The sequence below is a fragment of the Solanum dulcamara genome, chromosome 5, assembly GCF_947179165.1.
Source record: "Solanum dulcamara chromosome 5, daSolDulc1.2, whole genome shotgun sequence".
NCBI classification, from domain to species: Eukaryota; Viridiplantae; Streptophyta; class Magnoliopsida; order Solanales; family Solanaceae; genus Solanum; species Solanum dulcamara.
The window spans coordinates 78865480-78892892 of record NC_077241.1 but is presented as its reverse complement, the minus strand read 5'-3'; the positions used below and the strand labels follow the sequence as shown (position 1 = coordinate 78892892).

General features: G+C 34.4%; 3 protein-coding genes across 3 annotated transcripts; 1 reads left to right on the top strand and 2 right to left on the bottom strand.

Moving 5' to 3' along the window:
• Positions 1-3515: 3515 nt before the first annotated feature.
• Positions 3516-5001, top strand: LOC129888606 (ethylene-responsive transcription factor ERF061-like). Its single transcript, XM_055963556.1, has one exon. It carries the CDS (start codon positions 3842-3844, stop codon positions 4733-4735), a length of 894 nt encoding a protein of 297 aa, XP_055819531.1. The 5' UTR covers positions 3516-3841; the 3' UTR covers positions 4736-5001.
• Positions 5002-7045: 2044 nt separating this feature from the next.
• LOC129890156 (uncharacterized) lies at positions 7046-13617 on the bottom strand. Its single transcript, XM_055965702.1, has 17 exons — positions 13528-13617; positions 13210-13383; positions 11954-12004; positions 11702-11877; positions 10894-10971; positions 10688-10799; positions 10477-10561; positions 10312-10363; positions 10165-10226; positions 9976-10091; positions 9781-9893; positions 9372-9440; positions 9126-9183; positions 8913-8986; positions 8371-8419; positions 7735-7814; positions 7046-7302 (listed from the first exon to the last, which is right to left on the bottom strand). Exons 2-17 carry the CDS (start codon positions 13334-13336, stop codon positions 7240-7242), a joined length of 1365 nt encoding a protein of 454 aa, XP_055821677.1. The 5' UTR covers positions 13337-13383; positions 13528-13617; the 3' UTR covers positions 7046-7239.
• Positions 13618-15492: 1875 nt separating this feature from the next.
• LOC129890154 (uncharacterized) lies at positions 15493-17061 on the bottom strand. Its single transcript, XM_055965700.1, has 2 exons — positions 16390-17061; positions 15493-15728 (listed from the first exon to the last, which is right to left on the bottom strand). Exon 1 carries the CDS (start codon positions 16986-16988, stop codon positions 16404-16406), a length of 585 nt encoding a protein of 194 aa, XP_055821675.1. The 5' UTR covers positions 16989-17061; the 3' UTR covers positions 15493-15728; positions 16390-16403.
• Between the last annotated feature and the right edge of the window lie 10352 nt (positions 17062-27413).

Genomic DNA, 27413 nt, shown 5'->3' with positions numbered 1-27413 from the left:
TTTATTTTGATTTTTTTGGTAATTACACGAATTCTTTTTTTTTCTTCAGATTTCTAATACATACGAATGACGCTAATACATCGCGATTTGATACATAAGTCTTTTTCATGATACATCGCTAGTTGATACAAATCAAACATTGTAATATCAATAAAACTTATGAATCAACTTATAACACCTAATATATCATGAACACAACAAAAATAGTAGTAAAACTTATGTTTTACTGATGCATTTTGTGTTTGGTTTGTATCAACTAGCGATGTATCATGAAAAGGACTTATGTATCAAATCGTGATGTATCGGCATCATTCCTATGTATCAGAAGAGGAATTTTAGAAATTTTTACAAATGGTAGAAAATAATTGAAAATATAGGAATATAAGGTGTCTAATTTGATAATTTTTCCTTTAGTGTATTTAGGTCCCACAAATTTTATTGTAAAACTTTTTCCTATGATTAATACCATTCACGTCTAGAGAAATCAGTTTACGTAATCATTGAAAGTTTTGATGAGATGAATGAATTTTTTTTCGTAATTAGAAGTTTTGAGTAGTATAAATTTTGGTAATAGCGAAATTCTTAGTAAAAAATGTTTAGAAATGAACGAGATTCTCCCGCTTTGATAAGAAGTTTTAGATTTAAGTTCAGATTGAATTTTTTTCCTTTCCTTTATATGGTTCATGTGCAAATCTGAATTAGTTGGAGTAGTGAGTTCTGAGTACCAATAATCTTTAAAACTTTAAAGCCAATATGGATTAAGTTTTTGACAAATATATTACCCTAAAATCTCAATTAAAACGTAGATTAAAGAACAACTAGCTACTCTATCTTTAGCTCAATTATAGAACTAATCTTTAGCATTAGGTATTATTGATATTTGCTTGGCTAATTTTGTGCATGTTATTATTATGAATGGTTTCAAATTAAATCCCTATTTATATAATTACATATATGATATTCGACTTGAGTGCAATCCTTTTCTGAAATTCAGAATTTTGCATGAAAACATGATGTTTTGCGTATTGAATTATATTTTTTATGCCACTTTGAAGAACAAATTTGACAATTAATATTAATAAAATTGGATGAATGGTACTATTGACTTTTGTTGCATGATGTCATGATGCATTTCATATAACTAGTTCCAAGTTTGGTGGAGTTTTGAGATTTAAAAAATGTTTAGCATATGGTTTGTCTTTTCCTTTATCAGTAAGAGGCAACTTATTTCAAACTTCTCCTTTTAATTTATAGAGATTTTTCCAAATTTAGTTGAACATACTTGCAAGATTAGAGTTGGAAAAATTATACTATTAGAACAAAAAAAGATACTTATAATTTCAGCCATCAAAATCAACGAGTTATAATTAGTTTTGAATTCCAATCTTTAGATTATTTATTTGTTCTTGGAAATTTCAATCTTTAGGAGAGGCGACAACCAGGGGATGATCTACAGTTATAGGTTCTCGAAAATCTAATAACCTTTTTCAAGATCATATAACCATATTGTAAATTTTGTTAGATGCATCAATTATCGTACATGGGAACCCAAGAACAACATGGATAATTGATTCAGCGGCGAAGAAGAAACCAACTGAAGTGTATCTGCACCGATCAATTAGGATCGAATTTTGAATTTGCCTCTACTTATGTCAAACTATATATCCACAGAGTTATGTTTTGAATCTTCCTAGTCCGTTTTTTCTTTTTCTTATTATATATATTCGAAATTTAAACTATCCTCAAACTCGTTACCCTAAAATTAGGATTGAATAAAGGTGCAAACTTGTAACCATAATACAAAACATTATCCCCTTACCTACCTTCCATGCCTTGCACTATCAACTTGCTTATCCCAACCTAAAACAAACTTTAAAAAATCTTACACAACCAAAGAAATTGAAGTTTTTAAATGAAAAAAATTAAAATAAATTAAAATTTAAAAAAAAAAAGGAAAAGAAAGGAGTGGGGAAGCAAACTTCTCCTGCCCAATAAAATAGGAAAAGAGAAATAAATGAATAAGTGAAGGCGTGGCACAGAAATTAAATGGAAGAAAGCTGTAAGTTGAAAGTTGAAACAAGAAACAAAAGGCTCTCTCTCCCCCTTTCTTGTTTTGGTTCCCACACAATATATTATACTCATATTGAAATTCGATTAATTTGAATTTCTGTGACGTAAGTCTCAATTAAAAAGCAAATATTCTGTAACAAGATTTTCTTCGTATTCAAAACTCATATTTAAAATATCTAATTAAAAATGAAAAATCTTATCCATCTCACGACAACCCTCGGCCATTTGTTAAGGTAAAGAAAGGCCCTTATCTCTCAACTGTATTGAATGCTATAATAAATTCATAAAGTTGCTTTTTGATTTCTCAACAGTTAAGTAGACAGAGAGTGACCACTCCTTCTGTGTTTTAGGTCCACACGGTAAGTGCCTTTGCCTAAGTCAAAATTACCCTTTTCACAAGGTGAACCCATCCCCCCACCAACCTCCCCACCGCACCAAGTCAAATGACACCCCTTAATATTGTAAAAACACTTTTTGAGGTCTAAAAATTAAAAATCACCAACACAGACGTGTAATCCGCCTTTAATTTCATTTATTTGTATTTGTTTCTTCGATCAATAGCTTAATAATGAGAGAAATATGAACGAGGAAGATCATCAGTTGTATATACATTCACCAAGTGTTTAAAAAGACAGATCTAAAAGATTAAAAAGGTTTATAAGGTCAAATTTTGTTTGTGTATATTTAGTAAATGTCAAAACTTTCTTGGTAAAAGTCTTGTCACAACCATTGGACAATATTGCAAACAAACATATTCAACTAAAATAAAAAAGATTTACCCTAACCCAAGGTTGGTTGATTCCAAATCAAAATTGAAAAAATATTTTTCTTGAGTTGAGTGTCTATAGAAAATTAACATTTCTACCTCACAAAAATAGGGGTACGATTGGCGTATATCACCTTTTCCAGAGTCTACTATGAGACTACATTAAATATGTTATTATTGATCAATACCACATTGAACCCTTATGTTCCACTTTATTACCATCTCAAAGACTTCCCAACACCATCGCCAGGAGCAGAGCCACATGGGTGCAAAGAGATTCATCGGCAAAAAATTATTATATGTTCAATTCGTTTGACTTCTTTGTATATTTACTTCTTTATATTTTCAATGTCTTACCAAAAATTCTGACTCCAACACTCTCCCTCCAAACACACACAAAAGAGAGAAAATAGAAACAATTCTAGAAAATTGATCAGTTCACTTTAAACAAAACATGGAACCACTTTACTGACACAATTACTGCAAGGGTAATATAGAGATTGCCTAGAGGACTTGGTAGATAAGAGTAAAAAGTTGAATCATAAATGCCAACTTTTGAATATGGAAAAAAAAACAAAAAAACAGAAGTCATGGGGCCTTAACAATTGAGCAGAAAAGATCCTTTTCTCAACAGCTATAAATACAAGCAAAGAGAGAACCAAAACACAAGTGACATCAAACTCACAAATCTTTACTTCTCCAACTGCCCCCTCAAATATAAACAATCTTTCTCCAATTATCTCTCCTTTTATTTAACTCTCCAACTTGAAGTTTTCTCAATTCAATCATTGAAAACGGAATCATAAAATAATTAACCTTTTCGAACTCTGTCTGTAACTCACTAGAACCGCGGGTTTCTACATTGATCCTCATCTTTTTTTCTCTGGATCAGTGATTTTCTTGGGGAAAAAAGGGCAATTTTTTTAGCACCCCTGTTTCTTCCTCTATTTTACTATGTTTTCCTGTTTTTTCTCACCTTTGTTATCTAATTTTATGAAGTTATAAATGGATAGAATCCAAGAAAATAACTCTATGTCTAGCATATTTGATGAAGCCGCTCGAATTCGATCTTCATTATCTCAACTAATTTTAACAAGTAGTACAAACACATTCGATACGATTTTTTCTCATTGCCAAGAAAATAACCAAATGGCTAATAGCCCTGTTTTTGAGCCTTTAGGTACTTCAGTTTACCTCAGACAAAGAGATTTGCTACACAAATTCTGTCAAGAAAACATAGCAAATATCCCAATACCAACAACTTCTAAAACTACCCCTTTTCAAAACTCTTTGTATACACAGAGTTATAAGTTTCCAGAGAAGAAAAAACTATACAGGGGAGTGAGACAGAGGCATTGGGGAAAATGGGTTGCTGAGATAAGACTTCCACAAAACAGAATGAGAGTTTGGTTAGGTACTTATGAAACTGCTGAGATTGCTGCTTATGCTTATGACAGAGCAGCCTATAAGTTTCGTGGCGAATACGCAAGATTGAATTTTCCTAATCTTAGCGATCCAAGCAAGTTAGGATTTGGAGATGGAGAGAAAATGAATGCTGTGAAGAATGCAGTGGATGCTAAGATTCAAGCTATTTGCCAGAAGGTGAAAAGGGAGAAAGCTAAAAAGGCTGCCAAGAAAAAGAGTGAAAATGAGAGTAAAGTTAAAGAAACTATGGATTCATCATCCTCTACTACTACTACGTCTTCTTTGGTTGGTGGTGGTGATGTTATATCACCAAGTGTTTCTGAAGATGGATTATGGAAAAGTGAGGATTCAACTTGTTCTGTTTTTGGTGATTGCTTGAAGGATCCATTAATGGAGTCTGAATTTGATAGTTGTTCACTTGCAAGAATGCCTTCTTTTGATCCTGAATTGATATGGGAAGTTCTTGCTAATTAGGACTTTCTTAGGGGTTTTGGGGTGGGGATTTAGTGGTACCATTTTATGTTGTGGGAAATGTAAATGGTTAATTTTGAAGATTTAGCTATCTATCTTATGACTACTACCTTTTTTCAAAGTTAAGCAGTGATGAATGTCTTGAGCTTGTCTTGTTTCTTTATGGGATGAATAGACATATTTGAGCTCTATTTACTCCCAAGTATCTGTATCAAATATGTTGGGGTTCTGCTATTTTTAATAAATATTAGTGATTTTTAAACCAGTTTGTAGTTTAGAATCTACTTGTTTCAAAATTTATTTTGGAATGGTGATGTGAATAATGAGAGAATAAGGGGAAAAAGAACTTCCTGCAAACAATCTCTACTTAAGTAATGCAAGATATTTCACAGAAAGCTTGAGTAGTACTTCTAAATTGATGATGATTTGCTCAAATCTTACAAATGATAAAAAGGTTCGTGATGTCTTCTAATCCGCTCAAGCTTTAATAGATAGAGTTGCTTAATATCTATGTTGGCGGAAAGTAACAATTTAACCGTATGATGATTTAGTTTTCATCTCTTTTTATCGTTTTTTGAGTTGAATCCAGGATCTATTAGAAACTATTTATCTACCTTCTTAAGATTGGGAATAAGGTCTAGATACACTTTATCCTCTCCAGATGTTACCTTACCTTCTCTCCACCCCACCGTGAAATTACATTGAATTGTTGTTGTAGATTTGGTTTTCATATGGATTCTCAAATGAGAAACAGCAGAAAGAAAATCTTTAAGGTGTGAAAAGGAACAGTGCCACATATCCAAAATTGCCCATACCGTTTAACGTGTGATGCACAAAGTTAGTTGACTATTTGAAGGTTGAGAAGGCTACGTGTGAACTGCAGAGTTCACTGCCAAGTCACTGTGGTCCAGCTGATTCTTCAACTCTCACCTATATTCTCTTTTTTTGTTTTTTAAGTGACGGTGATGTCCGAATAGTTTACGTACATCTCAATGTGATCACAGCCGGTACTGTATTTTTCTTTGCTGGGGAGGTTGGTTCTTCGCTTTTCTTTAGAATGAAAGTTGCTATGAAGCCCCTCTTCAACCAATCAAGTAATTTTATTGGGTATTCACAATTTTTAATATGAGCAGGTTTAGTATAACTTTGTCCATCAAATACTGGAGCAAATAGCAAGAAGTCACTATTTTTTTTTGTTCCACTGGAATTTGAAATTGAGATCTTGGAATTCTCCCCCACCTAAGTTACACCCTTGAGTTTTCTTTTTTATAACCTCAAACCCTCCATAGCGGGAGCTTTAGTGCACCGGGCTGCCCTTTAAACCCTCCATAGTTTGAGCAGAGATGAAATTTTAAAAAGAAAAAAGGACTAAGAGCATCTCACAATAAGGGTATAATGACGAGTTAAAAAATTAAATAATTTTTCTATAATAGAAAAGAGTGTGATGACCGGAATGAATCTCACGTTCTTAAGAAATGAGAATCCTGACTCCTTATAAGATTTGGACAATCACCCTTCTTTTGAACTAGCTTTTGGAGTGTGAATTATGTTCAAGACCTCATTTATCATAGTATCAGAGGCCAACCCGATATGATGTGGGCCCTCGAATGAGAGGGGAAGGGCCCCAAACCAATTGAAGGGGCTGGAAATACCTCAGTTCATGAATGTCCACATTCCAGACTAGACAATAGAACCCCGGATAAAGAATGTCTGGATCTCAGCGTGAGACTACTTGTAAGATTTGAACAATCCTCGTTCCTTTGAGCTATTGAATTAGGGCCAAAGCCTAATATATGAGAGTGCCTCACGAAAAAGGAACAATAACTCCACAATACTTTATTTCACATAATTTATTTTAAAAGATAATGTTATGCATATTTCTCTGACTATGGTTTAGTTTTGTCAACTACTTCCAAGAAGTAAAAATGAAATGGTCCCAGAAACTGGGGTGAATCAATATAGTACAGTAAATATCAAAACAGGCGATGGTGATGTCTCAGTAATGCTTGCCTGACAACTTTAGACCCGTAGCAATACAAAGAACTGAGGTCCACTTATTGTCTCACAAACCACAAATACTCAATAGTCAACAAAATCTTCTGAGTTTTGATAATGTTAGTTTGAAGTTTTGAACCAATTATAAGCTCTGTACATTACTTCATTAAATGAACAAAAACTCTCATCATTGTAAATTCTTCACACAGACAACGTTGAAATCGAAGCTAATCCGTAGGGTTTTAGCAAGAATTGTCAACTGCAAGGAAAATTTGATTGCGAAGGCTACATATCTCGAGAGGGCATTGTAAAAATTACTCCAGTAAGTAGTACAAGCCTTTTTTTCAAATGGAAATATTATAAACTAACAATATAGGGAGCATATTACAAGTTTTATCACTCAACTAGGCAAATAAGTTAACAAACCAAGGACAACAGTCTTGACACATAATTACAATCATATGCAGGGTCGTAAACAATATCACATGTATATAGGAGATTTTATAAGAACACTACCAGCTAATTGAGTTCCTGGACTGCTGGACCTTTGCATTATAAGAAGTCTCTATCTCCTCCTGCATGGTTATGAGTTTGCATCAGTCAGGTGGATCAAGGATATAAGTTCTATGAATTCAATCCGTAAGGGTTGTATAGCATTGCACTCGCTATGGATTCATATCTACTATATTTTGCAATTTTAGTGATCTTTTACGCATTCATAATCTGTGTCAAAAGTATTGAATTAAGATATGTAAAGTTTGCATCATCCCTGGCATCAGTTTTTCCTAACCTATGAGTTTAACACATTGATGCCAGTTACAAAATAAATACATGGTTAAAGCATATTTTTAGATGACCAAATTTCTGATGAGTATGATAAATCGCTATTAAAAGGACAGGCATGGCAAGGATGCCTCCTGGAAATAGCTTGTCTCATACAGAAGTCAAAAGTTCTAGCATGGCAAAAGAAATACAAGGCTGATTTATTTGAAGTAGTTGAGATGTACCTTGCAAGACTTTAACAGAGGTTGCAAGAAGGATTCCCTAAAGTATCTAACACAATCTCCAAGAGAGGTTCCATCCCATTCTGTCATAAATTGATTCATCAAAAAGTAAAACCACAAATTTAAGATCAGCTAGACTAGGAAAGCAATAAGAAATGCATTGCAATTGTGAGAGACACTAAGTAGGCATTTGGACATGTATTGAGTGATATTTGAAAAGCAGTAATATTTGATGGACATAAATTGAAAAAACATATTTGGAAGTTGAAGTTGTGTTTAGACATGTATTGCATTTGAAAAAATGTAGAAGTTTTCTGAGAGGAAAAAATGTTTTTTTACTTGAAAAACTGGTTGACCCAATGCATAACCAAACAGGTTTTCGAAAAATAAAAACTTGAAAAAAAAGCAAACAAAATAATGTCCAAACAGGACCTGAGTAAAGGAACACAATTACGACCACAAATTGCAGATAACTGTTTTGCTGGAGTGAAGTTCATAAGTTATGATAGCCGAATGATTACCAGCTTTAGTTTAATGAAATATTATTTAAGAACCTCAAGCAAATTAATCATTGCCATTTTTGACACTTGGTAGAAAGAAAATTTTAAGTAACAAGATACAGAGAAAAATGCAGCATACCATTATCCCCTTTTCCTCTAAAACCTCCAGTATTAAGCTCCCCAAGAAGCTGCAATACAGTCATATCAGAGTCAAAAAGAGGGAAAAGAGGAACTAACTAGATTAAACAGTCTCCACATATTTATGATTGCTTGATAATATATTGCCAAATCTTACAACAATTGGGGTGAAAAAAGCATGGAAATGATGATGGTTAACTTATCCCATAGGCGGACCAGTCATGTTGTAACTGAATGATGGATATGATTGTTAACAGAAGTATGCCATATTCAGAAGTATCTATTTAAACTGGAAGAGAATAATAGTGTGGTCTTGAGTACAGGGATAGGAATTCCTTTAATCAGGTTCAGCACCCTTTCGCTCTAAGAATTACAACCAGCCTTGAATAATAAATACATATATTTCTGTATTGTCTCCTAGAAATTACAAAACTTAATTTTACCTCTCACAAGTAACAGATAAAGCAAGAATCTTCAACCAATTGAAATCAAATCAATGATATCTTGAAAATGCTAAAGCCAAACTCTTCGAGGATTGTTCACCTGGGAAAGGGTTGGAATAGCAGAAGGATCAAATTCCTCACAGTTCTTGGGATTAATAGGAACACAAACCCGGCCTGGAAAAAAAAAGAACAGTAAATTCTGTTAAAATATACAGACCATAGATGAAAGCATATCCAATGATAGGGAGTTGTAATAATTCAAGTATCTTAAGTCTTTCAGGTGCTTTGAGGTTCAAGCATATAAGGGGCAAACCTGTTTTGGGGTGCACACAGAAAGGAGCTTTTAATAAGTGATTCATGTGCTTTGAGACCTGAGACGTTAAAGAAGCAAATCTTCAGTTGGAATTTATGCATTAAAACATGTAAGGAATATCATCAAGTCCTATTGTATTTGTTGCTCTCCATTCTTGTTATTCCTCTGAGAAGGAATTAAATGTTTACACTCCATATAAGCAGAACTGAGGCTCCAAAAAGGTGGAAACCTGGAAATAGCACAAACCTCCATATCAAGCCTTGGATAGGTAAAAGTAAACACAATTTCTTCGATGCATCTACGAAGACCTTGGCCCTGAAAAATGGAAAATGGAACCATGGGTAATGGAAACTGAAGTCACTTGTTTCAAATTTGATATATAAGTAATCACATGGAAAGCCCCAAAGAGATATTAGAAGAAATTACAAGAAAAGCAAAAAATACATCCACACCATTTAGCGAATTTATTAAAATATATCATGGTTCACTCAATTCGCAAAAGAACATGATAGATCTTGAATTCTGGAGCAATGACACACAATACAAGAATCTCAATGGGTTCAAGACTAATTGTTACGCCAGACTTGATTCATGCAATTAAAATGACAGTTTATACCTTCAATTTCCAAAGTGCAAGTTAATATAAGACTGCTACCTTCTGTTTACTGGATTGTAATACATGTTTTAGTTGATCCCAGCGAGCAACATTAATTTCTTCTCTTGAGCGCTTGTTAGACAACCATCTTCCCCGAAGCTCAGATGTAACAGCTGCAAAATCACCTCAACATCACTAAAAACTCAATGAAATGAAAAAGATTTAGAAGAAGTGATGAAAGGTAAACTTGCATACACTCATCAGGTATCATTTCCAGAATCTTCTCAAACCTCTCCTCATTCAAGAACAAATTTTGACTCGATAGCAATCTGTTCTCAAAGTAATCTTTCAAGACCTCAGTATAAGATCTCCTGCAGAGGTAGAATTTCACTAAGAATACAACCTAAACCTAAACAAAGAGAAAATAAAATAGATAAACCTTACACAAGGAAAGGATGAAGTGCAGGACCCATCAGAGAAACTTTTTTACTGCTATTCTCATTGCCCTGAACAGTAAACATAACATTTTTCTGTTAGAACCTTAAGCTATCATAATTTCCACTAGCAGACATGTAAAGCATCTCTAAGTACCTTGTAGACACGAAAATAATCAACAATTGCAGCCCTCTGTTCATTGTTCAACCTGATTATGATGATGATGATAAGAACATTATGAACATAGTAGAATATTAATACAATGACCATATCAGTAAATAGAATAAACAGCAACCATAGAATACACATCTGGAGCAGTACCTTCTTGCTTTTCCATCACAAACCCAACAATGGACACCACGTCTACCACTGTATACCCACAGGATGTGGCTGAACCCAAAGTCATCTGTTAAACAACAAAATGAGAGTGTATGCAACATACATTTACAGAAGTTCCCGATAAAAAATCAAAGGTCAAAAATGTTCCTGGGGGAAAAACAGCAGTTTGTTTTTCATGACATGAAGACTATACCTCTGAGAGAAGTATCAATGACCTTGATAGCAATTGTCATCAGCGGCCAGCACTCTAAACAAACGTCAGCTCCTGAACAGCAATATCTGGCATCGTCATAATCTGATATATCCTGCAGTATAATATGCATGTGACAACTTTCAGCTGCAACATGAATTGGCAGATTTTCTGCAGAAACATTGACATTTTCAATATCAATGACTTACAATATCAAAAACTAGCTCCTTTTCAACAGGCGTGAAAATATTGTCACCGTCTTGTGAATAAGCATGCCTTTTTGAAGGCTGCAGCACAGAAAATAGGAGTTAAATATATTAAATGAGAGGTAAATATATATATATCCTACTGAAACAACTTACTAAATCACAAACACACACCTGTCTATCCCACAGTGAAAGAACACAGAGAAATTGGGGTGCCTTATGCTATGGGGAAGCATCAAAATGAGACTAACTATACTATTAACTCAATGTATGGTCATTATGTGTGTTACAGCTAAAGAGAAACTCCTTTTTTTCTTTTAAAGTGAATTAACAAGCAGTTACAGTATAAAAACACATATAAGAACCTCTCATACACATGAAAGCAACAAATGCAGCAAATTAACTATAAGTAGCTTTTTTTACCCGAATCCTCTTGTTCACAGTGTCAAAAACAGAGGAAACACGAGGAACGGAAGAATGATCGTCTCAATTCATTTTTTCAAATAGATAAGAATATATCAGTATTTATACACAAGAGAAATATTCTACACTTTTAATCCTACAAATTAATTTGAATGATATCCTTCAACTAATGTTACACAATATTCTACACGACATATAGTATCTAGAATATCTGCTACACAATATTCTCACTAAATGTAGTATCTAGAATATCTCTTACATAATTATCATGTCGAGGATATCTTAATGTTTATCCTACAAAATATTCTATGATTTGTCCATCATGCTAACACATAGCAACTGAAATTAAGTTTTAACGCAGGGAGAACGACAGTTGCAGCAATCTTACATCTACACTGTAGACAGGTCCAATGTCTATTTTGAAAGGACACTTCTCTTTGATAGCATTTTCCAGCTCAGATGCAGTATTAAATGATTGAAATCGCAAGTAAATATCATTATCCAATGTGAAAGAAAACTCCCTTCGACCAAAGTATGAGTGATCACAACCTGGATGCTTTCCATCTGGAGAACCCACAACAGTACAGTGTTACAGAAGAAATATGAAATGAGAAATTGCATATCTAGGAACTGCTTTTACCATTCCCATAAGACAGCCACTTGAACATATCAACATAAGGGAAAATCTTTCCTGCAAACAGAGAAGACTTAGCTTGAGAAATCAATCCATAAATGGTTTTGGAGACCAATGGAAATTACTGATGTGACAGAATTTCATCTAAGAGGAAGTGGGATTGAGGAAGGTAAAAATTTGCCCCAACATAGCTCTTTCACGTCAATTTTGGATTCCTAATCCTATTGCTTTCAAGGCGGAGAAAGTGCTACATTATCCTTCAGACTATATTGATACTAAAAGAACACTTTACATATAATTCTACTTGACATGATGGAATTCAATAGATCCAACTTGAAGTGGCATACAAACAATTCGTTTACTTGATAATCAAGAAATCCCAGAAGCCCAATAATGCCTAACCCACATTGCACTCTTACCACTAGACCATGCCATGGGGGCAGGCATATAAGCAATTCTAAAACAAGCATTCAGGTAGCAGTTGTTTGTTTCATCAACGTGTCGTGAACAAATACCAAGTTATATTATAGTTCAATTCTGTTAAATGGACATCTGAGAAGTCAGTCACTTGTGCCTCAATTACAAAATAGTCAGGATTGAATCATATGTACCTGCTCTCATCTACTCAAACCCATTTCATTTCAATATCTAATCACGTGTCTGTCTGAAGCATATTGAAGTTCTCTAAAACAACACTCCTTCTATCCCAATTTAAGTGTCTTTGCTTTTGGTTTGTCCCAAAAAGAGTGTTTTTTTCTATATTTAGTGAAGTTTTCTAATTCCAACATTCTACGTGGAAAATTTATAACCATGAGATTTAAAGGACTACACATTTTTAATTTAAGACCACAAAATTCAAAAGTCTCCCTTTGTCTCTTACACTCAATGTCAAATCAAACTAAGACACTTAAATTAGGACGGAGGGAGTAGTTTTCACGAATCTCAGCCTTGGTCCGATATGGATATACAGATGTCTAATCATAGTAAAAAAAAAATCATGACAAACATGTGTATAATGTGAGTGTACAAACAGGGACCGATGTCGAGTACGTCTTGTGGATTCATCCTAATTGGAATGTTCACTAGATAAGTACAAATAATATATTTCGAACCCATTAAATCAAATGAGCTTTGTCAGAATTCTGAACTCCAACTCATAAAGTGAAAATCCTGACTCCTCATTGTATAGAAATGAACAAATTAAATTGTAACAAAACGATTCTTATTTCATCAAAAAAAAATGTAACAAAACGAAGAATTACCATAATAAGCTTTTAAATAATCGGCGTTGAATCCATCTGGAACGGCATTCTCAAGCCTCCTTTTCTCAATTTCATCCCCATCTATTAACATGTCATCTCGCCCATTCTCAACTTCTTCTCTAGTCATTTTCCAAAAATCCTTTATCCAAATTTACAGAAAATATACACGCAGCACTGGAAACATAAATAAATATTTTAGATTTTCTTCAGCGGAGTTAACCCTAGCAATTGTAAACACCAGGAAGCTATAATAATGTTCAAGTAAGCTCACAGAGAACATGAATCCGGATATAATGTTAAGGATAATATAGAACTCACGGTGTACTTGAATCACTGGCTGAAGGCGGCGATGAAGATCTACAACGGCAGCTGGAAATGGCGGGAAATCGGGCTGAGGAATAATGAAACATTAAACTTCGCGGGGGAAAAAAAAGGTGAATTTATTGAACCACTTATGGGGCCGTGTGATTTAGTTTTGGGCCTAATTTATCGATAGTTTTAAGTTTTAGCCCCTGATATCAAATACTGGTCATTATCTTAAGAGTTATGATTCCCTTCATTTTAATTTATGTAGTAGGTAACACTTTTGATTTCGAGAGAGTAAAAATTGATCTTGAAAAATTATCCTTACAGATAAAATCGACGTACTAAAAACATAAATTATTTCGAGTGAATTATATATTAAAAAATTCAAAATATCGAGAGAATTTCATATCTAAATTTGGGGATTATTTAGAGGCAATTTTGAATTGATTAACATTGAATTTATCAGTATATACTTTATGTATAGTTAAGTTATATTTAATTTTTTAAGTGTATCATACATGTATAGCTCATGTACAACATTAATACACATGTATACACTATTTTTACAATATTGATAAACATTTACACACCATTTCTATAATATCAATACACGTTTGTACACTAATTATACAATATTAATACATTACATATACACTATATAACTATTTATAAATCATATATACACCATTTATACATATTGATACGTAAAAATAAATTGCATGGAAAACTTCAGCAGTCTATAGTTCACTACTTAAATGAAAAATGAGACTTCATCAATAAAATAAAATATAAAGCTAAAACGATAACAACAACAACCGCATAAATCGCATGAGTCAAATGCCCTTTAGGGCAGTTGTAGAATCACCGTTACTCAATTTTTAAGTAATCATTTTACTCGATTTTGTGCGATGTCATTTAGAATAAACCAATTTATTTACAAGAAAATGTCCAAATCTACCTTACTATATTGGAAATAATTTAAATTATACTCCATTATAATTTTGGTTCACTAGTATTTTTGTTATTATCATAACGCCTTTTATTTGTGCTTAATTCAGGCGAAGTTTTAGCATGAAATGAGGAGCTACCTATTCGATCAAAATATTAACACAATGAATTTCACTCAGCAAAATATTGACAAAGGGATTCACCGCAAGTACTAGCATGAAATGTCACTTATGAAACTTACTTACTTTACTAGCTAGGAATTTTTATTTTTTTTCAAAGAACCTGATTTCATAAAGAAAATGTCTTCTAAAATATTTTGACCAACTCCTTTTTATGAAACTCACTGTGAGAATATTTCAATTTGAATTTATACTAATAATATAAAGTCTTTTTACACTACTGGTGAAATTTAGCTTGACATTATAACATGTTATCTGCTTTATTTTTCAGATAATTAATTCTATGTTTTATGAACAGTTACAGGATATATTTAGCCACGTTAGTCATTGTTGCTGCGTGATTCATGCATGTCAACTAAATATATTTTCTTATAAATATTTGATTGGATTGCCCTTTTTTCTTTATTTTTTGTTTGATTTTTACATGGTTAAGGGAAGAAGGATAAGTTATTGAACAATAGAGTCCTGAATAATCAAAATTGTAATAATATAATTCGAATTGAGAACATCGAACTATGTTAGAAAAAAACTTTGATGGATATGTTATCAACCTCGAAAGCTTGCTAAATTTACTTTGTGTCTCACGTGATTAACATAAATTAAATTAAACGACACGTATACTAGTAGCATTATCTAGTATTTATAATATAGTCTCTCATTTTGAGAATATATTATTGTCTGTTACTGAATTTGTTTTGTATCTTGCTATTTTTGTTGTCATATTTTTTTTGCAATGTTCTTCGTAATTTTTTTAAAAATTTTGGAATCTATCAGAAATAGCCACTCTACGGTAGAAATAATACTTATATATATATTACATCCTTTTCAAACTTCACTTGTTGTATAAAACTCGACACAAATATCATAGTTTTATTGCCAAAGATAATAAGCAGTTACATTAATATTGGTATTTAAAATACCAACACACAGACACACACATCTTAATTATAACTTCAGTAGTCAATAGCTAGCCATAGCTGATTTGCTTCTTATTTTTTATTGTCATAAATACTCCCTTATATATAGTACTGGGACATATAATTCAATCTCTTCCTTCTCATAAGCCAGGCTGCCACACACCAAACCCTACAACAAAATAATTAAACATTAATCATAGAGTTAATTTCACATGTTACAATCGATAAAGTTACAACGTTTTTTCGTTTATACATAAATAGTATGAAAGTTTTAACTTCTGTGACTTTACTATTAAAAGTAAGTAAAGTTTAATTTCTTTAATATGACTTAACCTTTGTAGTCATGAGCAGTGGCGGACCAAAAAATTTTATGAAGAGGGTTAAAAAAAAATTAAACACGCTAATCAGAAAAAAAATGTGCTTATTCGAATTCGAACCCGCGAGCTAAGACAAGCTAAGGCGAAATATTGAACCCCATTTGCCACTAAGCTAGTCCTTTGGCTTATGCTCAGAGGGTTCAATGTTAAATATATACACATAAATTAAAAATTTTATTTTATATATACAGTGTAATTTTCTAACGAAGGGGGTTCGGATGAATCCCCTCAACTACATGTGGGTCCGCCCCTGGTCATGAGTTGTGTTCAGTTACTTTAACGTGACATGAAATAGTTTTGCAAGCTATGTCGTTGTAGTGAGTAAAGTTCAATGATTATATGTGGAATTATTTGTATGTATTAATTAGACTTCAGTATTACGAGTAAAAAGACACTAATATTATTTAAATTTTTAGGACGGTCTAGTTTAACTTTTATACACTGAATAATTACCTGTCATAATGAATTTAGTAACGACGCTCATCGTCGCTGCCGTCGCTACAGTCGCTGCCGCTACCGTAACCACCCATGCCCTTCCTCCTACGGTGTTGTTTCTTGTAAGTGGTGCAACCCGAAGAGCCCATTCCATAGCTACTATGTCCCTCGTGTTTCTTACCAAAGCCCATAACATGGCTCAATGGCGTGTTCGTTCCCAGGCCCAGGCCCATACCAAGCCCATTGGACCCAGGTTTGTGCATGTTGTGATTGCCATATCCATGAGAGTGAGTGTTGTTATGGCCCGTACCATAGCCCATCCCATGGGTACCATTGTGGCCCAAACCATAGCCCGTACCATGAGTCGTACCGTCGTAGCCCGTACCATAGCCCATTCCATGAGTGTTGTGGCCCGTTCCATGGCCCATCATCGGCCCACATGGGTTGCTACCATGTTGAAAGCCTTGGCTAGCGCCGTAGCCCATCATTCCAGGTTTGGTTTCGTAACACTTCTCTTTATCACAGTAAGAAGTCGAGTAAGTAGTTGGTTTTTGGTTTCCATAACTATAGTAATCGAACTCTTTGCCTTCTTCTTTGTAGAATTGCATTGAAGCCATGGCTTGATGGATTTTTTTTGTTTGTTTGAGGTAATTATTTTCTTTTTTGATGGCTTGAAGAAAATGAATTGAGGAAGATACGTATTTATACAAGTTATATAGCTTAGTGGGATTCTCTTATTTCCTCCATTATTTGATGTAAAGGCCAAAAAGAATTTATTCTAAAAGGATAATATGATTGAATACGATATACAAATATTCTTATCTTGTTCATTTTTTATTTGAATAGCATAAAATAATTGATGCAGCATACCGATATAACTTCTTATAACAACGTGCAAGAATTTAAATAGCTTAATATAACATATATTTATTTTTTTGGAAGAGAGGAAAAAGAGAGATCGGATACACACACAATCCCTTAAACTTGTTTGATTTTTTGCACTTAAACATACGTTTCATATTAAGGCTTATATTTCAAACAATGGACAATCTCTCACAAAAATAAGGCGTATCATTTCTATTTTAATTGTCTTGACATGTTTAAACACTTGCGGTACCACATCCTTAGACATAAGTGTTCAATATATACAAGTCTTAATATAAATTAGTGTCTAAGTGAAAAAATCGAACAAATTTAAAGAATTACATATATGTATTCAGCCAAAAAAAATAATCCAACTAGTTTATGATCTCATGAAACTAGTTTGTATCTAGAATAAATATTTTTCAAGATTCACTACGCACTGATGATATTGAGTGACATAAAGTTGTTCGATTTTTTGTTGTTGAGGAAATTACCACATTCAATATTTGTAATTTTCTAGAACGGAATATAAATACACTTTCATAACTTTTTGGTATTCCAGTCACTAGTTAAGTACATTTCATGTTAAACAATTATTAAACTTTTTGAAACACTAGAATTCGGAAAATTTTCTAGAAAAAATAATCTAATTAATAGTTGTTCACCATAACAGCTTAATCTAAAAATAATTGTGTCACGACCCAAAATGGGCCGTGAGTGGCACCCACACTTAACCTTCTGGGTGGGAGAACCAACGATACAAACCCCAACTAATAACAATAACGCGGAAACTCAAATAAATATATTTTTCCCCAAAATCTGAAAGTCATCACATTAAGGACATCTAATTTCTAAAACTAAGTCTGGAAGTATCAAACACTAAAATAAACAAATAACAAAATGTGTCCGAAAACTAAAGACACCATGTCATAACCGGGAGAATTCATCACGAGCTAGAAGGATAGCTCACCCTGAAATCCGATGATCTTGAGACTGACTAGAGCTGAGGTCGAGTCGAAGTCTGTGGAACACTCGCTGCACTCCACAAAATAAAACAAGAAAGATACAAGTAGGGGTCAGTACAGGACAACAGGTACTGAGTAGGTATCATCGGTCGACTCAAAATAGAAATCAATATACATAAAATAATAGTGGGAAATCAACAACAACACTTAACAGGTGGCAACCCACAAACAATTTCATAACCGGTCAACAATATCAAGATCACACATGAGGACTCAAGCCTCCACACCACACTCTTTGAAATATGAGTTTTTGGAGATTGGGTAGCATTAAGTAATTTTAATTTATTTCCCTTTAATATTACCGTGCCGGAACGTGACACCCGATCCAAATATACTGTGTCGGAACGTGACACCCGATCCAAATATGCCGTGTCGGAACGTGACACCCGATCCAAATATACTGTGTCGGAACGTGACACCCGATCCAAATATATTTAATTTATCATTCCTTATGATTACATTCCACTTCATTAACAATATTTCATCAAGCCTTCTTTATTCAAGGCACCCTTTTTTGATAGGGCAAGTTCAAGATTATGGATTTCATGGCCTCGGGATTTCAGACCAATCACAACAACATATCAACCATCCAAACCACAACAATTAAATGCGTAGTAAATTTCACATATTACTCAATGAATATCAATCACTATTAAGAGTCTATCTATGATATAGAATAAAACCATAACCTACCTCAATCGAAGAACCGAATCCAAGCAAGCTAATTCACGAATGTCTTTCCTTCCTTCAATTCCAATCTATCAATTATACAATATTTATAAGAAACTAGTCTGTAGACACCAATATTATTTACATGTTTAACCTAGACCCAACAACTCACCCAATTCTATAATCACTTTTTTAAAATCTCAAGCCTAGGGTTAAGTCTTAATTCCTCTAAATAACATAAATTTAAGGGTATTCATATAATACAATACACCTACTATTTAATTATCTACCTCAATATATTAAAACTTGAATTAAATTGTGATAATTAACTAAAAATAACTAAAAGGCAAGATAATTATTAGCAATAGTGGCCACGCACTATGCAACCAAGTTGCAGAACCTCCTTTCTTAATGCTCAATCCATTTTCACGTAATAGTAATCATAGTGATTACCCAATAATTAATAATATATATGTATAGCCTATCTTAGCAACTAGCATGTAGAAAGGGAATATGTTTAGCCATTACCTGAAAGTTGTATTTCCGTTGGCGAGGCTGCAATTTGTCACGTTCTAGGGCAATACTAATTTCACCAACTTATCTAATATATAGGCTAAGTAGTATAAGTTATTAACTAATTTAACACTTTAGCCCACCAACTAAATTAATTATCTAAAATCACCCTTCAATTACTTAATTGTAGTTATCGAATAGTCCAAAATTCCATCTAAAAATTTATGAATTGAGTCTTTTATGAACTAAAAATTCCTAATACTCAAAACGACCTAATGGGTCGTTACAATAGATACCAATTTACCCATCGTTCGTCCCCGAACGATCAAAAGAAGTGCGAGGATAGAAAAGGGAACCTGACTCGACGAACAAATGCGGATATCTTCCACGCATATCAACCTCAATCTCCCAAGTGGACTCATCAACTGGACGATTCTTCCATTGAACTTTTACAGACGCAATTTCCCTTGATCTCAACTTGCGAACCTCCCTATCAAGAATAGCCACAGGCTCCTCCTCATAAGATAAATTCTCATCAAGCAAGACCGAATCCCAACGAATAATATAGTTTCCATCACCATGATATTTCTTTAGCATAGATACATGAAACACTGGGTGCACTCCAGATAAACCTGGAGGCAAAGCCAATTCATAGGCCACCTCTCCAACATGCTTAAGGACTTCAAATGGCCCAATATACCTTAGACTGAGCTTACCTCGCTTACCGAATCTCAGCACACCCTTCATGGGTGAAACCTTCAACAATATTTGTTCTTCCTCCATAAACTCCATGTCCCCGACCTTTTGATCTGCATACTCCTTCTGCCTGCTCTGAGCTGCTAGAAGCTTCTCCTGAATGAATTTCACCTTCTCTAGTGATTCCCTCAAAAGATCAGTTCCCCAGAGTCTCACCTCAAACGCATCAAACCAACCAATAGGAGACCTACATCTCCTCCCATATAATGCCTCAAACTGAGCCATATCAATACTCGAGTGATAGCTATTATTGTACGAAAACTCTGCCAAATATAGGAATTGATCCCAATGACCGCCAAAATCTATCACGCATGCACGAAGCATATCCTCTAGAACTTGAATTATCCTCTCAGACTTCCCATCGATCTGAGGGTGAAATGTAGTGCTAAGATCCAATATAGTACCTAACTCAGTATGCAAGGTCCTCCAAAAGTTAGAAGTAAATTGCGTACCTCTATCTGATATGATAGATATCGGAACTCTATGTAATCGAACAATCTCGCGGATATAGAGTTTGGCTAACTTTTCGGCATCATACGTCACCTTGACTGGAACGAAGTGAGCAGACTTAGTTAACCTATCAACAATCACCCATATTGAATCAAACTTACCTAATGTCTTTGGAAGGCCGACCACAAAATCCATTGCAATCCTTTCCCACTTCCATTCAGGAATGGGCATTCTCTGAAGTGTCCCTCCAGGCCTTTGGTGTTCATATTTTACCTGCTGACAATTTGGACAGTAGGCAACAAAATCAGCAATGTCACGTTTCATTCTGCTCCACCAATAATGTTGTCTCAGATCGCGATACATCTTGGTTGCACCAGGATGTATAGAGTACCTCGAACTATGAGCCTCTGCAAGAATAGTCTGAATTAAATTATCAATACGAGGCACACATACCCGCCCCTTAATCCTCAAGATGCCTTCCTCATCGATCACAGCCTCCTTGGCCTCTCCCCGCAAGACCATATCACGAATTCGACTCAGCTTCTCATCTTCAAATTGCTTTTCTTTAATCTTGTCAAGGAAAGAAGATCTTGCCTCCACACAGGCCAAAAATCCTCCCTTCTCAGTTACTTCCAGCCTCATAAAGTCATTAGCCAGAGTTTGAATCTCTCTAGCCAATGGACGTCTGGAAACCTGCAAATGAGCTAAACTCCCCATGCTCCCTGATTTTCTTCTCAAGGCATCAGCCACTACATTAGCTTTTCCTGGATGATAAAGAATAGTGATATCATAGTCCTTTAGCAATTCCATCCACCTCCTCTGCCTCAAGTTCAAGTTTTTCTGAGTGAATACATGTTGTAAACCGCGATGATCTGTATACACTTCACATTTTACCCCATATAGATAATGTCTCCACTGCTTCAATGCAAATACAACCACAGCCAACTCTAAATCATGAGTGGGGTAATTACGCTCATGCACCTTCAATTGCCTTGAAGCATAGGCAATTACCTTCTTCTCCTGCATTAGCACTGCACCTAAACCAGAATATGATGCATCACAATAAACAATGAAATTCTTACCTTCTACTGGCAGGGCAAGAATTAGTGCAGTAGTCAATAAGGTCTTGAGTTTCAGAAAGCTCTTTTCACACTCATCCGACCATACAAATGGAACTTTCTGCTTGGTCAGATTAGTCAGCTGGGAAGCAATAGAAGCAAATCCCTTGACGAACCGGCGGTAGTAACTAGCCAAACCAATAAAACTCCTTACCTCTGAGACATTAGTGGGCCTTGCCCAACTCTTCACTGCTTCAATCTTTTGGGGATCCACCATCACTCCATCTTTAGAAACCACGTGCCCTAAGAAAGACACTGAATCAAGCCAGAACTCACACTTGGAGAATTTGGCATATAACCTCTTCTCCCTTAACAATCCCAGAACAGTTCTCAGATGCTCTTCATGTTCTTTTTGGCTCTTTGAGTAGATCAATATATCATCAATAAAAACAATAACAAAGAGGTCCAAATATGGCTTAAATATTCCATTCATCAGACTCATGAAAGCAGCAGGCGCATTTGTAAGCCCAAAAGACATTACCAAAAATTCATAGTGTCCATGCTGGTTCGAAAAGCAGTCTTTGGTACATCTGTTACCCATATTTTCAGCTGATGATAATCGGACCTCAAATCATTTTTGAGAAAACACAAGCACCCTCCAACTGATCGAATAAGTCATCAATGCGAGGAAAGGGATACCTATTTTTAATAGTTACCTTGTTTAGCTGCCTGTAGTCTATGCACATACGAAGGCTACCATCCTTCTTCTTCATAAATAAAAACTAGAGCACCCCAAGGAGAGGCACTCGGTCTAATAAAACATCTACCCAACAACTCCTGAAGTTGGGCCTTTAACTCCCTCAACTCAGCCGGGGTCATTCTATAAGGTGGAATGGAAATAGGGCGAGTACCGGGCTCCAGGTCGATATAAAAATCTATATCCCTATCAGGTGGCATACCAGATAAGTCTACGGGGAAAATATTCATAAGCTCACGTACAATTAAAATAGACTCAATCGATGACACTTCAGAACTGTCATCCCTGAGATGTGTTAGGAAGGCTAAACAACCCTTACTCACCAACCTCTTAGCACAAAGAAAAAAGATAATCCAAACTGGGGCGGAAAGATAGTCACCCTCCCACACCAAAATCCATCCTAGGCTTGGCTAATGTCACAATCTTAGCATTACAATCTAAGATAACAAAATTTGGAGAGAGCCAAGTCATACCCAAGATTACATCAAAGTCAACCATCTCTAAAATAATCAAATCTACATAAGTTCTGCTCCCCACAAAAGTCACAAGGCAAGACCTATACACTTTCTCAACTAGCACAGACTTACCAACGATACTAGAAACATGAATAGGCATGTTAAGTAAGTCACAATGTAAATCGAGTCCATCAGCAAATATGGAAGATACATAAGAAAATGTGAATCCAGGATCAAACAATACGAAAGCCAAGTTATCGCAGACCATAAGAGTACATGTGATAATAGCATCGACTGTCTCTGCCTCTGACCTCCCGGGGAAAGCATAACAATGGGCTCTATTGCGAAGCTATCTGGCTTCACCCCCTCTACCTCTATCACAAAATAATCCACTTTCAAAGGTCTAATCCAATTTTATATGCATGTTCTTACTAAAATCTTCGATTGCCTTTACCCAAGTTTACTTGTTGGGTCTTCCTGTACCCATAATCTTGTCGTTCCTATATCGATCCACTCTCTCAGAGCTTATGATAAAGTCACCGATCCTTATCTAGAATGTTTGAAATATACTCAACAACCTAAACGCATTAATCATATCTAAAATATACCCCTAGAACATATTATACCTATTGAGAAGATTGTACCTCAAATGATCTGCACCTTCTTACTCATTGAATAACTACAAAACATTATCAAATTCAACCCATTCTATCTCTATCCCAAGCGATATACATTCTTTCATAGGTCAGGTCGCTAGTAGAAGTAACACAATCCATAATCTAACCAAGTAAGCATCGATATCATTATAGTAGTCATATCCTTACCCTTTTTGATATACACTCAATCTATGAAACTGCAATAGAGATTCTAACCATAATCCTTTCACAAAGTGGTAAAATCCGCTCTACTGGACTGAAGCAAGGTTGCATATTTGGATAAGGCACGAAACCTGATCTCACAGGCTACAACGAATATCTTTCCTTGCTTTATATTTTGGAACTCATCTCCCCTCTTGTCCCTCTAGGTTCGGGGGATATACTTCTCTATGAAGAAGTTAGAAGACGTTTCCTAGCTGCCTGATCTCTGCCCCTGGTGGGCTTTCTCGTGTGATCTCTACCACGATCTCTCGTCACTAACCACCTTTAGCTACAGCCCTAATGGCTGGCTCAGGCGATGCTATTGTTTTAGTTCTGATCATTTGCGAAAATAGAGTGAAGAAGGTTAGATACCAATTTGTATCACCTAGATACCAATTGGATTCAAGTAATAGCACGAAAGAAAGAAGGAATGGAGTTTTCCTAAGGTCCCGTAGCCTCTCGAAGAAAAGTAAAGGCGTCCCCATACCATTCCGCAAGACTCTACTAGACCTGTCCTTGTGTGATGAGATCACCGAACCTAAAGCTCTGATACCAAGTTTGTCACGACCCAAAATGGGTCGTGAGTGGCACCCACACTTAACCTTCTGGGTGGGAGAACCAACGATACAAACCCCAACTAATAACAATAACGCGGAAACTCAAATAAATATATTTTTCCCCAAAATCTGAAAGTCATCACATTAAGGACATCTAATTTCTAAAACTAAGTCTGGAAGTATCAAACACTAAAATAAACAAATAACAAAATGTGTCCGAAAACTAAAGACACCATGTCATAACCGGGAGAATTCATCACGAGCTAGAAGGATAGCTCACCCTGAAATCCGATGATCTTGAGACTGACTAGAGCTGAGGTCGAGTCGAAGTCTGTGGAACACTCGCTGCACTCCACAAAATAAAACAAGAAAGATACAAGTAGGGGTCAGTACAGGACAACAGGTACTGAGTAGGTATCATCGGTCGACTCAAAATAGAAATCAATATACATAAAATAATAGTGGGAAATCAACAACAACACTTAACAGGTGGCAACCCACAAACAATTTCATAACCGGTCAACAATATCAAGATCACACATGAGGACTCAAGCCTCCACACCACACTCTTTGAAATATGAGTTTTTGGAGATTGGGTAGCATTAAGTAATTTTAATTTATTTCCCTTTAATATTACCGTGCCGGAACGTGACACCCGATCCAAATATACTGTGTCGGAACGTGACACCCGATCCAAATATGCCGTGTCGGAACGTGACACCCGATCCAAATATACTGTGTCGGAACGTGACACCCGATCCAAATATATTTAATTTATCATTCCTTATGATTACATTCCACTTCATTAACAATATTTCATCAAGCCTTCTTTATTCAAGGCACCCTTTTTTGATAGGGCAAGTTCAAGATTATGGATTTCATGGCCTCGGGATTTCAGACCAATCACAACAACATATCAACCATCCAAACCACAACAATTAAATGCGTAGTAAATTTCACATATTACTCAATGAATATCAATCACTATTAAGAGTCTATCTATGATATAGAATAAAACCATAACCTACCTCAATCGAAGAACCGAATCCAAGCAAGCTAATTCACGAATGTCTTTCCTTCCTTCAATTCCAATCTATCAATTATACAATATTTATAAGAAACTAGTCTGTAGACACCAATATTATTTACATGTTTAACCTAGACCCAACAACTCACCCAATTCTATAATCACTTTTTTAAAATCTCAAGCCTAGGGTTAAGTCTTAATTCCTCTAAATAACATAAATTTAAGGGTATTCATATAATACAATACACCTACTATTTAATTATCTACCTCAATATATTAAAACTTGAATTAAATTGTGATAATTAACTAAAAATAACTAAAAGGCAAGATAATTATTAGCAACATTGGCCACGCACTATGCAACCAAGTTGCAGAACCTCCTTTCTTAATGCTCAATCCATTTTCACGTAATAGTAATCATAGTGATTACCCAATAATTAATAATATATATGTATAGCCTATCTTAGCAACTAGCATGTAGAAAGGGAATATGTTTAGCCATTACCTGAAAGTTGTATTTCCGTTGGCGAGGCTGCAATTTGTCACGTTCTAGGGCAATACTAATTTCACCAACTTATCTAATATATAGGCTAAGTAGTATAAGTTATTAACTAATTTAACACTTTAGCCCACCAACTAAATTAATTATCTAAAATCACCCTTCAATTACTTAATTGTAGTTATCGAATAGTCCAAAATTCCATCTAAAAATTTATGAATTGAGTCTTTTATGAACTAAAAATTCCTAATACTCAAAACGACCTAATGGGTCGTTACAAATTGGCAAAACATAAATATAGTTATAGAGAGTAATTACAGGAATTATATCCATAGAGAATTATTAAGCTTAAAATATTTATTATTTTTAAAATTTTCCCCTATAATTAATATATATCGGCTAAAAAAAAATAAATAGTAATCTGCCAGCTTATTTTCACAAAGATGACGAATTACAAAGCACTGAAGCAACAAACCAAAGAGTTAAAACGTATATGTGAGGACAAAATAAAATTGAATTCTCCAAGAAAACAACATTGATAACTTCAAATTTTTGTAACCCATGCAAATGGTTACAATTTAAAGCACTTTGCTAATCGACATAATTTAAATAAAATTTGAAGTTTAATAAGTGTGTAGTTTATTAGTAGTAATATTTATTCAATGTATTCACAATATTCAACTTTTGTTATAATTTCAAGATAATTTCTAATTCTTCCCAAAGATATTTCCTATAACATTTTTTTTATGGTTTCATTGATAATATGCCATGAATAAATTGGCAAGGCTAATATAAAATTAAGGCCGTTCTGTTCTTTCTATATTGAACCAGCTGGCTTGATTGTTTGACTAAATTTCACTTAATATAAGATCGATCTTTAAATTTATTTGAAATTTTCAATTTCACGTTTACTGAAGAATATCCTCTCTAAATTATTTTTGAATATATATATACCTTTGTGAAAAGTCATATTCAAATACGTGATAAAGTAATGATATACACGCTATGTTATGTGCATATTTAATTATTTTTTCTATTTTTAGTATTCTTTTCCCTTTTTTTTATCTATATTTCTTTTTTTCATTTATTTTCTTCCACATATGTTACTTTCACTGAATAAAACAAGATGTCATGCTTCACCTTCACCTCCTTAACTATCTGTCTTTTTTCTTTTGAAGTTAATAATAGCAAGAGTCAAGATTTCATGAAAAGTTTTTCAAAATATAAAAATAAAATAAAATGAAAAAGTTATAGAGGATTCAATATCTACTAAATATACATAAAAATAATTTTAAATTTTGATAAAATATGATAAGATAACTTTTATTTTCTCAATTTTATCAATTATTTGATAATTAGTATTATTATTATTTCCGACTTTACAAAAATATATATTCTCTTTTTAGTAAATAACTATTTGAGTCTGATCACTGCGACCCCTTAATTACGAAGAGACACACAACACATAAATCACATGGCACAAGTTCTTTTTATTTTACAATAATATAAGAACGTTGTGCTAGAATTAATTTTTTAGTGCATCAATAAACTTAGA